This window comes from Orcinus orca, chromosome 19 (genome assembly GCF_937001465.1).
Source record: "Orcinus orca chromosome 19, mOrcOrc1.1, whole genome shotgun sequence".
Classification (NCBI taxonomy): Eukaryota; Metazoa; Chordata; class Mammalia; order Artiodactyla; family Delphinidae; genus Orcinus; species Orcinus orca.
Window position 1 is genome coordinate 2,955,753 of NC_064577.1, and position 15,958 is coordinate 2,971,710.

Consider the following 15,958-nt stretch of genomic DNA (forward strand, 5'->3'; position numbering starts at 1 on the left):
TAATGGAAACCCCACTGGCTTCAATGAAGTCTTTCCATTTGGAGGTCTAAGAAGGCAGCTCCAGTCCTATATCTGCTAAACTTCTTAGATGTGCCTCATGGACTTCATACCACTCTGCGCTGGCATAAATGCTAGATTCTGGAAATTGGGGGTGACAGGGGGTGATAGCTGCTGATTTTCTTGTGACCTACCTCTGGGAGGGCTGACAAAACGGAGATCCTGTTAAGTGAACACCAAGTTAATGTTCCAAGGCTCACGGCTGTGACCGATGGCCCTAGGCCCAGGGCAATGAGACTGGCTCTTTAAACAAACACCCTGATGCTTCTACAAACTTAGTGTCCTTAAAGTTCTATACAAACACCCGAAGGCTAAGAACACGAACTTTGGAACCAGGCAGTCTTGGGTGTGATCCTACTAGCAAGTTACTGAACTTCTCTAAGCCTTCCCCTCATGTGTCAATACGGGTGTACTTATACCCACTTCACACCAAGTAGCTGTGCAATTAAATGAGAGTAAGATTGAAAGTGCCTCTCGCCCAGTGCCCTGGCACGTAGTAGGTACCCAGTAAATGGTCTTCATAATTACCTCATTATCGGTAAACATTAAGTAATGGGAAGAAAGAATCTTCCCATTACTTAATGGTAGAAGGGAGGAAGGGAGGAAGCTGAAGAGTGAAGAAGGAAGTGATAAGAGGCCAAGTCCAAAGCTGGCTGAACGACTTCTGGCTGCCAGGGAGCTTACCTTTAACTGCCTCGGGTGTCGGAACCTGGAACTGAGTCCTGGGAACACGGCTGCTGACAGGGTCCAGACTTTCCTTCTAGGAGAGTCAGTTCTCCACACTCCAGACAGAAGTGGGTTCCTGGACCTTTAGGCTGAACCCTGCTCTCAAGTTTGTTCTGGGGTGACTTCTGCCATTCCAGAAAGCATTTAAAAATATTTGTAAATGATACACAGGAAACTGACGTGAAAACGTTTAAGGGAAACGACTCCCACAGTGAATTTAACAGGGTAGTTTAATCCTCCAGCGAAAGTTATGAATGGCAAAACTACATACACTGCCATCAGCTTAGAAAAACTGGTGAGAACGGATCACCTTCTCAGGTTTCATCCATTCAAAGCCCACTCGATTGTTAAACTTACCAAGCACCAGACTCTACCTTAACGCTTAATGCTCCGCTTATCTTCCCCTTCTGTATGTGAACTGTCCATGCCCTTTTACCTGAGAACATTCCTAATCGCTTCTCAAGATCAGGGTACTGACAGCCTCTAGAAAGACCTAAAGACTAGGTCATTGGGGTAAAAAAGGAAGTACCTAGGATATTTTGAAGACAATTCCTCCAATAATAATAGTCAAAATATTAAGCTCTCATTGGGGTACCGTGTAAGAGTGGAAGGGGAAGGCAGGGCACCCACCAGGACAGCTGGCACAGAGGTTCTTGACCTGAAACTATGGATGAGTTTCCTTATTCACAGCCCTTTCCCCCCAAATCGTACACAAAATTGTCTATCTGTGCATTTTTATGGGCAGAGAAATCGTGTTTTCATCAACCAGTCAAAAGAACTCAGTAATTCAAGAAACGTTAAGAACCACCAAGCTGGGCTTCCCTGGTGGCGCAGTGGTTAAGAGTCCACCTGTCAATGCAGGAGATGCGTGTTCGAGCCCTGGCCCGGGAGGATCCCACACGCCGCGGGGCAACTAAGCCCGTGAGCCACAACTACTGAGCTCACGTGCCACAACTACTGAAGCCCTGGCGCCCAGAGCCCGTGCTCCGCAACAAGAGAAGCCACGACAATGAGAAGCCCGCGCACCACAACGAAGAGTAGCTCCCGCTCGCCACAACTAGAGAAAGCCCGCGCGCAGCAACAAAGACCCAATGCAGCCAAAATAAATAAACAAATAAATAAATTTATATTAAAAAAAAAAAAGAACCACCGAGCAGGAAACACCAGCACCGAGCACGGATGCCCCATCTGTACCGCATACATCGTAGACCCACCCCCACTGCTGTCCACACTCTCTCCCTCCCTAACCCAAACTGAGATGAAATAGAGTCCAATGCCAGCCCTTCAGGTCACTTCTTGAATAACCAATGGCTTAAAGAAAAAAAAAAATCTTTAATGGAATCTGTGCTCAAATAATATGTTACAACAAAAATATACAGAATATACACAATATAAAAATATTTAGAAACAAACATTGCAGCTTGTGTTTTTTGTTTCCACTTACTCAAGTCCTGGGCAGAGGAAGATCAGTGTTGGGCAGTTTTTTAAGGCAGAGGAGTTTCAGAGCTTTCCAGCCAGCACTGGGAGCAACATGAATGATGTCAGGAAAGGGTTTCCACTGCACCCGGGAATCATCATTATTTGCAAACTAAATTGGACACTGGGGAAAGAAGATCCAGGCTTGGCGAGCAGCAACTCCCCTAATCCTCTGGGCAAGAATGATTCTCATGGAAGTTGAGAATCCCATTAGCTGTCAAAAGCGTCTCATTAGGGAGTTTTACTAATTAAAAAATCAATGATGAATGGTGTCATTAAAACGAAATTTCTCCTCTGAAGGTTTGTTTTCCTTTCCCCAGTTTCCGTGATTCCTCTTGCGTTTAGGGAGGGAGGGAGTGAGTCTAGGGCTGCTGTTTGGGGAACCTCAGCTTTCAATCTCTGGAGCCTGCGGATGAAAGGCAACTGTCCTCCACAGCCTGAAGATTCACTCCACCCTCTGCTTCCCAGCACCCTGGCCAGGTGGCCATACTAGAGGAGGGAGGACGGAGGACGGAGGACGACGGGGACGTGCTGCTGGCAGGTGCTGGGAGCTCGGGAACAGAGGGACTTGCCGGGGGGGAAAAAGCCAGACTCCAAAAGTAAAGCCTTCTTACCGGACAGCTGTCTCCCGGCCCTGGGTTGGAGACCTGAGTGGTGTGGAGTGACTGCCGTCATCACTGGGCAGTCTTGCTTGGAGCGATGGTTGGGAGAGGTGGTGCAGGTGGGCGTTAAGCACAGCAAAGAACTTCAGGGCTGTTTTTGGACAGGGAGCAGCTGGGGCTGGAGGCCTGAGGTGTGGAGGAGGCTCCCTCAGCGCATCCCAGACCTTGCAGGGCAGACTTAACCGGATGGGAGACAGGACCTCCGCCTCAGGCAGTCCGTCTCGGTAACAGGCTTCCATCTGAAACTCTGAAGGAACTGGGTACTTCTCTGAGGGCTTTCTAGACTCTTCTGGTTCACAGTCTTCTTGCCCCTCTCCAGGCCGCACCAGACAAACAAGAAGGCCCCTCTCTGCCCCCTCCACCCACATCCCAGAGCTCTCACATGCCAGGGTCTGGAGGGGAAGCCCCTGCCTTGCAGCAGGGCACCAGCAGCTTCTGTACCTCCAGGAAAGGACAGCGCCACTCAGGGTTAGCAGTGGCAGCAGCCCAGGGCTGAGGCCCCCCCCCCCATCCTCACCCGAGCCTCTTGGCCCCCATTCCAGCTCAGAGTCTCCTAAGAAGCAGACTCTTCCAGCTACACCTGTCTCTCAGGAGGGCAGAGAGTGGCTGGCAGGGCACAGACTGGCACAGCTCAACCACACCCAGGCTCATCCCCCACCCTGGGGCTGGCAGTCCTCAGCACAGCGTTGGCACAAGTGCAGCAGGACCTCGGGAGCCAGACGCGGGCACCAGAACCATCTATTGTTGGGCAAAGCCAGGGAAGGGCTTGGCATGGCTTGGGGGTGTCCCTGGCTAGGAAGACCCTGACCATTTACGTGGCCCAAGACCCCCAAATGCTTGGCCTGGCTGACTCTGGACCTTGGTATATTTAAGGGCTCTGACAGGCATGTGGCTGCCCCATTCCTGCACGAGAACGCAGCCTCCTGGGCTGTCGGTGGCTCTGAGTTCCCAGAGCGGTATAAAGGGAATGGCGTAGTTTGTCAAACGCCATCCTCCCCACACCCTCCCCTCAGGGTGGGCACAAGCTTCTATCAGGGGTCGTTGCCTCAGCCTTGTTTTGCCACTTGTGTAATGGGTGGGGGGATGGATTTGATCATCTCCGTATTCCCTCCCAGCTCTGAGCATCTGAGTCTACGGCTGCCCTCACCTCTGACACTCACCCAAGCACCCTACAGTTCTTCTCCAGGAGTAGTTTTCCATCTGAATTGAGTTCCTTTTATGTAGCCTCCTGTGCCCTCAACTCAAAAGGGCACTTGGCCTCAACATTCCTGCTCCAGCCTCTCCTGCGCCCCCAGGGCTCCTAAGGGAGATACAACAGAACCTTTTCAGATAGGGACTCTATTCTAGATGGGAATTGGAGCAGAACTTGGCAAAGGCGAGGAAAACCTGAGCATCCTAAGGGTCCCTGGAAAGGCCCGAGGTCTCCCTCCACCACGGCAAGTCTCCCACGGTCAGTGATTCTCAGAGAGGCTCCCGGGAGCCTCTCTGAGAAAGGCAAGAAAGCCCAGTAGCCTCTCTGAGGAAAGCAAGAAAGAAGGGGGCAAGCTTTTTCCCATCTCTCAGCACCCTCCTTCCTCTCATGCAAACTCCCGCCCCATCCCCCTCTGCCCCTCACAGCCTCCTCTGCTGCCTCCAACTGGCCTCACTTTGTCTTTCCCATCCCACGTGCATCCGCCCACCAGACCACACACACACACACACACACACGCGCACACACACACACACTCACGCATGCACACACGTTATCAGAACACTGGCTCTATAAACAAAGGACAGGCACATTGGGGCGTCAGGGCAGTGGAAGGGGAGGAAAAGGCCCTGAACATAAGGGTACAGATGCTGGGGCACTGGTGTGAGATGTCAGCACCCAGGAGACACCCAAAGTTGATACCCTTCCTCGCGGGGGAACTTGGCACAAAGTTTATTCCCTCCCACTTGGGTTCCTCTCGCTGGTACCTGCAGGGCAAAGGTGGGGCCTGGAGTTACAGAATCGGCCTCCTCTGCCCACCCCAGGCACTAGAGGCCACATCCCAGCACCCACTGACATGCATGGGAGGGCACCCTGGGCCCCCCAGACCAAAGTCGACATGTCCTCCACCACCAGGCTCCCTTCCACTCTAGAGCTCCAGACCCAACAGCTATGGAGGGAACACTTCCTGGCCCACAGTGACCTCTGGGCTGGACAAGGGCCTGCCTGGCTACTACAGACTCAGGCCCTCCTTACGCGCTTAGGTGTCTCAGGGTGGCGATAAGTGAGAAGGCTGGTGCCCAGTCTATGACAAGGGAGGGGACCCCTGTACACATGGGACACGCCCAGCCCGAGGGGACGGCCACTCTCATCTCACCCCAGGCCTTCACCCTGGCCCGAGGTTTTCAGAACAATCTAGAAAAACTACAGAAGCCACATCCAAACCCTCCAACAGGTGCCTTTCAGAAAAATGCCTCCACTCTGTTCAAATCGGAACACAAATATTACAGCGGCCCAGCGTCTCTTGTCCTCGCCTCCCTGGCCTCACTGAGCTGGTGATGAGAAAAAGAACACGGCTGCTCCTTGCCCGACTGCTTCTCCCTCCCCTCCCCGACCAAGGTCCTCCAGGCCCTTAGGGGGGCGGCGGCAGCTTTAAGTCCAGCAGGGTGTAGGCAAAGATGTTCCAGAAGACAGCGAACAGCACAAAGACGGCGTACATGGCCACAAAAATCCACCACAGCGACTGGTCCTGCAGCCTCTGCTCGTAGTTCCTCAGGATCACCACGCCCAGGGTGATGCCTACAGCCACGCCACCCAAGTGCGCCACGAAGCTCGGGTGAGGGCACGGGGGATAGGCTGATGGGTGGAATCGCAGCCACACGGCCCGCCCAAACTCCATACTCACTGCAAGGGGAGGAAGCACAGAGAAGTCACAGGAGGGCCACGGGGCGGGGGCTGAGCAGGAAGCCTTGCAGTCCATCCATTCATCCAGGCGTCCACCCACTAATGCATTCACTACCCATCAGGCCAAGCACTGTTTGCTCTGTGCACTGGAAATATAATCGTGAAGATAACACACAAACCTCTGTCCTCCTAGAGCTTACAGGGTCTGGAGATGGACCAGCATATAGTTACGTATGTAAGATAATTTCAGTAAAAGAAATTCTATGGGGAAAAAAATAGGTGCGTTAAAATCAAGGCCACATTTAAGGAGGGGGATTCTTTAGTTTGGGGAATCAGGACAGATCTTCCTAAAGGACTGACATCTGAATATCAAGAGAAGACCCTAAGAAGAGCGTTCCAGGGAGAGGGGACAGCTCTGTGCAGAAGCCCAAAGGCCCTTGCACCCCTGCAGGTGTGAGTCCTGCAGGTTCAGTTTCCCCATCTGTATAAAGTCTCAGCCTCTAGGTACCAGGCTGCACGGCCGGGACATTAATAACAACCTCAATACGTGCTAGCCCTTTACATTTTATAAAGTGTCTTCATGTACTACTTCAAGACCCTTAAAGAACCCTCAGCACCAGTGCTTTTGTGGTTGGAAGGAAGGGATGAAGGGAAAGAAGGGCAAAGAAGGAATGGAAATAAACAATCCCAACAAAGTGCTGGCATTTAACCTTAACGGATTCTAAAACGCCCCCATCCCGCTCTCCAATCCATCGTTCTTTTACGAACTTCTTGGGTTGGCCAGTCCAATGGGGATGTACTCTCTTGAAAGGATAAGTGCTGGGAAATGGTGCCATTTCATTACCTACCACCCAAAAAACACCAAGTGTGGGGATTCTTATCCCCATTTGACAGACTAAAGCCTTTGAGGGGAATTTTCTACTTATTCGTTACCAGTTAATTAACCAGGGCACCTCTCTCCACACTAACCGTCCCAGAGATGCCAGCACCTCGAGGGATGATCCTTCCTCAGGGGAATTGCCCAGCCTCCTGGCCTGGACCCTGCAACTCCAGGGGTGGCCAATAGATGGCGGAAAAGGAGCGGCGAGGGACGCCCACAGTGCCCTCCCACACGCCTCCCCAGGCCCTGGGGCATCTTCCTGCCTTTGCTTCACAGGCCCTGCGGTCCGCAAACGAGGTTTGAATGGCATTGGTTCCAGCTCCAAAACCACATTTCAGTTTTTATGCTGCTTGGAGTTGGATTCTTCTAAACAGCAAGACATCATTCTGTTCCTTTCCTTGCAAACAGACAAACTCAGTTTGAGCAAACTGGAGGCTATGCTCCCCAACTGCTCCCAGCCCACTGCCCCCCCACGGCCCACCATGGCCCCGGCTCAAAGATTCTGTGAGTTTTAGGGCTGGAAGTTCCTCTCTGGGATTAGAGATCCTCCAACCCCATCCAGGAAACGGAGACCAGAGGGCCCCGAACGCCAGGGGTACAAGGGATGTAAAAGTGGATTTAAGTGGAGCCCACCCAGGCCCCTGCTCCTTTGTTCTGGCTCAGTCTTCCTCCTCCCCACACAGCAGGTAGCTGACCCAGGCACAGACAGTCCAGGAGCTCCTGCCCAGCCTGGCTAAAGTGTGGGGCATCAGAGATGACACAGGCTGGCTCTGAACACTGGCTCTACCACCTCTAGGGCGGGTGACCCCAGGCAAGGAACTTCACGCTCTGAGCCTGTAAATTAAGCCTGACAATAACCCACTCTTCATAGCCATGTTCTGGGGACTGAATGAGAGTCTGTGTGTCCCTCTTCTCTCCTCTGTTCAGACTCATCTTTTCCCATCTCACAATGAGCCTCTTGGCCTCTGGTCTCATCCCCCTCAGTCAACATCCTCTTCATCCTGCAGCCTGATGAGTGACTGCAAACTCAAAACTGTCAGTATCTCTCTTGTTTAAAGGCCTCCAGTGGCCTCCCAGTACATTCAAAATGAAGCCCAATTTTTCTCTTTGCATTTAAATCCCTCCATGATCTGACTCCAATGACCTCTTACATAATCACACACAGTCCTGAACCTCCTGGGGCAGTTTTGTTAACTGACTTGCCAGCCATGACCCTTCACCCACCCGTGTCTTTGTTCCTGCTGCACCTGAAGTGTCCTCTTGCATCCTGTCTATCTGGCAAACACCTGCCTGTCTTTCACACTCAAAATGCAGGTAGACTGACTTCTCCCAACTAAGGCCCCCATGGCACCTGCTCACGGGGGTTCATGGATTAGCTACAGTTTGTGAACCTGCTGAACTGCGAGTTTTAGAGTGTGTGTATGTGTGTGTGTGTGTGTGCATGCGCGTGCATACCGGCACTTTTCTGGAAAGGAATCCTGAGCTTCCAAGGAGATCTCAAAGGATCAACTCCATGACCCAAAAGGTTAAGAAGTGATTTTTCTCACAAGGAAAAAATATTTTTTTCCATTTCTTTAATTCTTTATCTGTATGAGATGACGGATGTTCGCTAAACTGACTGTACTAATCATTTCATGATGTATGTAAGTCAAATCATCATGCTGTACACCTGAAACTTACACAGGGCTGTATGTCAATTATATCTCAATAAAGCTGGAAGGAAAAACATTTTTTTTAAATAAAAATACTAAAACCAGAATTTTTTTTGAAATAAAAGCCAAAAAAGGTTATTCTTCTTGATCTGACCATTGAGCTGGACACTAATCCTGCATGCCCTTTCCCGTTTGCAGATTATACATCAGTGAAAAGTTGAAGAAAGGTTAGGTAGCAGCATCGTATGCCAGACCCTCTCGTAACATCCCCACTGTGTTGCACATTGTGGACACGTCTCCCTTTTCTTTTTGACCACAAGTCCCAGAAGGGCAGGGACTGTGCCGTCTCTACATCCCCCAGGCCCAGTACAGGGCTCCCCTCCCCCAGCCTGCCCCATCAGAACTTACTACAGATCAAGGCCACAGCCATCCGAAGCAGCTTGAATTGACACTTCATGCCTGACCAGTTCTAGGGAAAAAGGAGAGAGAGTTCCATTAGTTCCAGATCAGACCACTCCTCTGCAGAGGTAACCCGCTTAGGAAAATCTGACATTTAAAAAAATCATCTTCATTAAATCCTGAATGAGCCGGTTGTGGTTTTGTCCCAGATCACACCAGCATGGCTTTGAGATTTCAGGCAATGGTAAGTTTATTAGTGTCATAAAAGCTCTCAAGCTGCACGAACAGAGGAAGAGAATCTAGATCCTGGGAGATGACAGTCCTTGTTTCCCTCACACAGATGTCTTGACGGTTGCCTCAACTGCTGGGTCCCACGGTTGCAAGGGGATGCAGGACAGCAAAGCAAGCCAAGTTAAAGCAGAGCCATCAGGATGATAAAAGAACTCAAAATCCTCCATCTGAGGAGCGAATGAGGAGACGACTCAGGGGTCAAGTTCATTGCCGTCAAGTATGAAGCGAGTCAACGCAGGAAAGGGCATATTCAGTGTAACCTGTAAGCGGAAGACTCAATGGATGAAAACTTCAGAGATTTTTTTTTTAAGCTCAGGATAAGCTTTTATTTCTAATAAGCTGAGCTGTCCAAACAAAGATGAAGTGATCCATGGGATGGTGAGTTTCCCATCATCGAGGGGTTCAGTGGGGGCTTCGCATCACTCAGAGGGGATGCTCAGGAGAATCAGGCATTGGAAAAGGGGTGGGCCAGATGGCCTTCAGACAAATCCCTCTTTCCCCTGAGAAGCTCTGAAACTCTGAACCTCCAAAGCAGATAATCAGAGTACAATTACTCACTTTACAAAAGGACTGTTCAATTTACAAAAGACTGCGCCACAGGGCTCATTTGAGGGGCACTCCTGCAGCGCTTTCAAAGCTCGATTACATTTACCCAGAAGCAGAAACGAGCCTGGAATCTTCCTGGAACACATCAGTCCAAGGGTAGGAGGCAAGTGGGGACAGCGAGGGCTTCTGTTCCCTCCCACCCACCTCCCCTGCTTCTGCTGCCTGGCCCAGGCCCAGCTCAGGGGCACGTCTTGAACTCCTTTGACATTGGGGAACCCATGCGTGAAACTTGACAGAGGCCCTGAACACTGGCATGTACAATAATGTCTATGGAAGCTTCACTGGACCAAGCAGGATGCCGGGAAGCTGTCAAAAGACAGAGAAATCCTGCCACATTCGGCTTCTTGCCCTTTGCCTCCCTGTTATTCCCTATTATTCCTCAATGACCTGAACCTCACAAAAGGCGAGGTGAGTGACACACGGCCCCTCTTTAGGTGGGGGAGTCGAATCTCTGCTTGCTGACATGTTCTGTGCTAAAGGAGCAGACGGCAGGACAACACTATCACCTGCTGGCATCTGCCCCCAGGGGACCCTTGCTGGGAGACAGGCAATAAAACGGGAGTTGGTGCCCTCCACCGGATCTGGCCACCTAACCCAAGCTAGCTCATTTGGCCGAAGGTCGGTGGCCCCTCAGCTCCTCTCCAAGATGAAGCCCAAGGATGGGAGGGTCCTTGGGAGTCACCTGATGGGCCATCTCCACCCAAAGGGACACCCCTGCCAAGAAGCTGACAAAATGGCCCTCCAGCCCCTGTGACCGGGAACTCACCACCTCCTGAAGCAGCCCCGTGAAGGGGCTCCACTCACTGAAAAGTTCTTCCTGCTATTGTCCAGGCAGGCTTTGTCTCCCTGTGAGGTCCACCCATGGGTTGTCATTCTCCCTTAAATGTGACACCCGTGTTCACAGCAGTGTTATTCACAACAGCCAAAAAAGTGGAAGCCAGCCAAGTGTCCATGGATGGATGAATATAGAAACAGAAGGTGGTGTATCCACACAATGGAATAGTACTCAGCCTTCAAAAGGAAGGAAATTAAGACACACGCTACAACTTGAATGAAACTTGAAGACATTACGCTAAGTGAAATAAGCCACTCACAAAAAGACAAATAGTGTTTGATTCCACTTGTACGAGGTACAGACTACAGAGGTAGTCAAATTCATGGAGACAGAAAGTAGAATAGGGGTTTCCAGGAGCGGGGGGAGGGAGGAATGGAAGTGGTTAAATGGGTACAGAGTTTTTGTTTTGCAAAATAGAAAGAGTTCTGTGGACAGATGGCGATTCCTATGGATATGGAACACTTTTTTCCTCATAAAAACCCTCTGAAGGGGCTTCCCTGGTGGCGCAGTGGTTGAGAGTCCGCCTGCCGATGCAGGGGACGCGGGTTCGTGTCCCGGTCCGGGAAGATCCCACGTGCCGCGGAGCGGCTGGGCCCGTGAGCCATGGCCGCTGAGCCTGCGCGTCCGGAGCCTGTGCTCCGCAACGGGAGAGGCCACAACAGTGAGAGGCCCGTGTACCGCAAAAACAAAACAAAAACAAAAAACAACTCTCTGAATATTTTACCTGAAGTCTCTTTCACTGTGTTCTGAGTGACAGTATCGGGCAGAGTTAAGTCTAGAATGTATTGGCCGCTCTCTCCTTCAGCTGAGGTCCAGGTCCCTCTGGGCCCTATCTGGGATCTGTCTAAAAAAGCACTGTCTGCATTTTGGGTCTGGCAAGACCACTGGTGTGGGGGCTCAGAATTCCTTTTTTCTAGTGTCCTCATTTGTACATCTGAGATAACAACAGTACCTAACTCATTACCCACCTCATGGTTTGTTGCGAAGGTGAAATGAATTAATATGTGTAAAGAAGAACACTGTCTGGCACGTGGTAAGAGTCATCTAAGTGCCTGATAGGATCTGGACCTGGGGCAAAGATGGTGAGTTTGCCCTGCAGAGCGGCTTCAAAACTTCAGAATCTCTGCTAAGTCAGACAGAGAAAGACAAATACTGTACGATATCACCTACATGTGGAATCTAAAAAAAATTCAACAAACTAGTGAATATAACACAGAGGACAAATGAGTGGTTACCAGTTGGGGGGGGGGAATATAGGGATGGGGGAGTGGAAGGTACAAACTATTAGGGGGTAAGACAGGCTCAAGGATGTATTGTATAATATAGCCGATATTTTGTTATAACTGTAAATGGAAAGTAACCTTTAAAAATTGTATAAAAATAAAAAAAATTTTTTTAAAAGAAGCTTCAGACTCTCAATGACCTTGGAGGAGGCCGGGGAGCTCCAGTTTTGCAACATGGCTCCCAGGACCAGCTTCATCTACCATACCTGCCGAGCCCTGGAAGGCTCTGAAGTTTGCCAAGCTGATCTAGTCATCCCACTCTGATCTGCACTTGAGGGTCCAGGAGGGCAAGTGCAAGGTCACAGTGAGTTAATGTCGAGCTTGACAGGGTTCCCAGTCCAGGGCTCTGTCCGCCCACACTTCCAAGGCAGGGTCACATTCTGTCTGTCCATGCTGGCTGCCCCCAGAGCTGAGCAAACATCAGTAAATGAGCAGCCTCCCAGCAGCTGAGGGGTTAAACTAGAAAGTCACTCCTTTCCACCAGCTGCCTCATCTCCCCCCCTCCTCCCCATTATTCCCTCCAATAAAATAAGCACAGTGAAACAACAGGAGAGAAGGAAAAAAATCTCACACAGAGCCAGTGCTGCTGCTGCTATAAATGTTGAAAAGCCTACAGGCCCCTGGGGAATATAAACTTTTTTCAGGTCCTTTAATTTCATTCTCTACCAGAGCCTCACAGGGTGAGACGGTAACTCACCAACGACAAACAAGGCAGTAACCAGTCCCCTAGGCATCTTGCTCACCCAGTCAGTCAAGAGCTCAGAGGCTGAAACCCAGGAGAGGTTCTGTTCCCAGACGGCTTTACATAACCCCAGTGGAAACAATTTCTTGTCAAATCACTTCAAGAAAACCCAACACAGGAAACAAGGAAAGCGTGACACAGATAAAAAAGAAAGCACGACACAGATAAAATTACATTTTATTAAGTAAAAATCCTACAGAAGGATTTTTACTTAATAAAATGAACCTTATAACAGAAATCTTCTGTGACTTTTCGACAACAACCTTTCCTTGTGCTTTGACAGTATGGTTCCATTTGCAAAAATTTAGATCTCAAATGTTTTAGAAAAACATCTATCATATGGGGCAAAGTTAAAGAAAATATCTTGTATATTTAAAAACGAGGGCTACCCTGGTGGCGCAGTGGTTAAGAATCCGCCTGCCAATGCAGGGGACACGGGTTTGAGCCCTGGTCTGGGAAGATCCCACATGCCACGGAACAACTAAGCCCGCGCGCTACAACTACTGAGCCTGCACTTTAGAGTCTGTGAGCCACAACTACTGAGCCCGTGTGCTGCAACTACTGAAGCCCACGAGCCTAGAGCCCATGCTCCACAACAAGAGAAGCCACCACAATGAGAAGCCTGCGCACCACAACGAAGAGTAGCCCCCGCTCGCCGCAACTAGAGAAAGCCCACGCGCAGCAACAAAGACCCAATGCAGCCAAAAATAAATCATAAAATAAATAAATAAATTTTTAAAAATTAAAAATAAATAAAAATGAAACTCTGTCCTATGGGCCCCAGCAAAACGCAATTAATAAATTATTCAATTATGTGTGCCTTTATACTGCTAGAATTTAAAATAAGAAGTCTTGATTACAGGTCTTTAATGCCATCCAGACCATTTGCTGAAATATTTTTTAGATTTATTCCCTTGATGTAAACAAGCGTTTTGAAACTCAGAGTGTCTTTTATGAAAAATAAGACATACTTTAATTTAAGGCAGAATCTCTCACTTAAACAGAGTCCTGAGAACAGAAGTGTTCAACATTTTTCTGTTATGTATCTGAAGCATAAAGGACACATTTTCAGATTATTCTCTGTACAGATATCAGGTGGAATTTATAAAGATAAAGAATTATATGTATAAAAATATATAGGGCTTCCCCTGGTGGTGCAGTGGTTGAGAGTGCACCTGCCGATGCAGGGGACACGGGTTCGTGCCCCGGTCCGGGAAGATCCCACATGCCGGAGAATGGCTGGGCCCGTGAACCATGGCCACTAAGCCTGCGCGTCCGGAGCCTGTGCTCCGCAACGGGAGAGGCCACAACAGTGAGAGGCCCGCATACCGCCAAAAAAAAAAATATATATATATATATATATATAAATACACACATATACATACAGGGTCTCCCAGCTGTCTGGTGATTTGTCACATGAAAAACATTTTCACATCCAATTTTTTCATGTCTTTCTCACAACTACCTTGTGAAGAAGGGATTATAGATGACAGAACAGAGTCCCTGAGAAGCTAAGGGACTCACAGCTATCAAAATGGTGATACCAGTCCTCAAATCCAGATTTCCTGGATGTCAAGTGCATGTTCTTTTTCCTTTTTGTTCTGATGAGGTGCTTTATTGGGACACACAGACAAGTCTTCATTTTGGAATTAAGAATCAATAGTCTAGGGCTTCCCTGGTGGCACAGTGGCTGAGAGTCCGCCTGCCGATGCAGGGGACGCGGGTTCGTGCCCCGGTCTGGGAAGATCCCACCTGCCGCAGAGCGGCTGGGCCCATGGGCCATGGCCGCTGAGCCTGCGCGTCCGGAGCCTGTGCTCCACAGTGGGGGAGGTCGCGGCAGTGAGAGGCCAGTGTACCGCAAAAAAAAAAAAAAAAAAAAATCAATAGTCTAAACATATACACACTACTATATATAAAATAGATAATGAACAAGGACCTACTGTATAGCACAGGGAACTCTACTCAATATTTTGTAATAACCTATATGGGAAAAGAAACTGAAAAAGAATAGATATATGTATATGTATAACTAAGTCACTTTGCTATATACTCTTTTTTTTGTTTTGGCCAAGTGGAATGTGGGATCTTCGTTTCCCGAGCAGGGATCGAACCCCTGGCCCCTGCAGTGGAAGTGCAGAGTCTTAACCACTGGACAGCCAGGGAAGTCCCTGCTGTACTCCTGAAACTAATACAACACTGTAAATCAACTATACTCCAATATAAAATAAAAATTTAAAAAAAAAAACTCTCCCCATACATTTGCTAACATTCTGGGAAAAAACAAATCGATAGTCTATCTATTAGGCTGAACCACATGAAATTGCCGATGCTTCAATGCTTCTGACCCACAGAAATGACAATTTCACATGGTGTGTCCTAATGTGTCTCTGAATTGCTGGGCACTGAGCTAGCTTGGGTAAAGGCAGCCTCTTGATGAAAGGAAACTGACCTAAGGACGAAGTGAGTGTTTTTCACTGTCCAATAAGCACCACACAACTTTCTAAGGGAAAGGCTACCTTATGTCACACTCCAGGGGACCCCAAAGCTCCCCGTTGGTCAGGGAAAGCCACGTCCTTCTGTAAGACCGCTGGGCTCTTGGGTGGGACAGCTCATCTGCACAGCCACAGGCTACTTGCAGAAAGAAACATAAACTGGAAGAAAACTGCTCTCACACCCCCCTCCTCAACCCCATGCCCCAGCCCTCGGTCCGGGTCCTAGAGGTGGTCTGCCCTCACCACAGGAACTTCTGGGGCATCGGGGCTGCTTCCCAGGCGGTGGGAAGGGGTGGAAAAGGTCATCGTTATGAAGTCCTGTTTGCCTCTTCTTTCTTAGTTGTGCTGGCTCATCCCCTTCATACACAGATGCACCTTGGGGGGAAGGGGAAGGGGAGGGTGGCCTTTCCTCCCCCTGCAGAAAGGAATTGGGGCAGGGGGAGGGGGGAGTGGCAGAAGCAGAATTCAGAGGAAAAGCTGTATCTGGGGAAAGCTGTGGCACTGATACAGAATGACCCATTTAAAGAGCCATGTGAGGCGGCCCTGGGCTCCCAGGTGTTTAGCGGACCAAGCCAAGCACGCCGTGTGTAAACATACTGTCACACACCCACCCGCCCCTGCTGTAGCTCTCTCTCTCTCTCAGTGTACAAAGGGGACTTTGGTGCAAAGAAAGGGGACGGTGCTGAGGAGCGGGCTAGGTGACAGTGGCCATAATAATGAAGAAATGGGGGTGGGACTTCCCTGGAGGTCCAGTGGTTAAGACTCGTGTTTCCAAGACCTCCATAAACTGCTGTCGCTGAGCATTCACACATCTGCCACGTGGGTGACGACAGTGATGGAGGAGAGAGGTGAGAGCAAGAAGACCCCAAAGAGAAGCTACTCCTTTCCTGACAGTCCCTCCTGCCCTCCCTCCGGCCCTTCTCTCCCTCCTTCCCCCCAATTTAGTGGGCACCCTCTGCCACGTGTCCAGCCCTATTCCAGGCAC

The 15,958-nt window shown here is 49.7% G+C and overlaps 1 protein-coding gene across 1 annotated transcript in view; it reads right to left on the reverse strand.

Annotated features, from left to right (window-relative positions):
* Positions 1 to 2,095: 2,095 nt before the first annotated feature.
* The window catches only part of RHBDL3 (rhomboid like 3), a 46,730-nt gene continuing 32,867 nt past the window's right edge, over positions 2,096 to 15,958 (reverse strand). Inside the window, exons 8-9 of the mRNA XM_004267175.3 lie at positions 8,734 to 8,794; positions 2,096 to 5,793 (exon numbers count right to left, since the gene is read on the reverse strand). Coding sequence (XP_004267223.1) covers positions 5,522 to 5,793; positions 8,734 to 8,794 — 333 coding nt within the window. The 3' untranslated portion in view covers positions 2,096 to 5,521. The remainder of the gene's footprint in view (positions 5,794 to 8,733; positions 8,795 to 15,958) is intronic.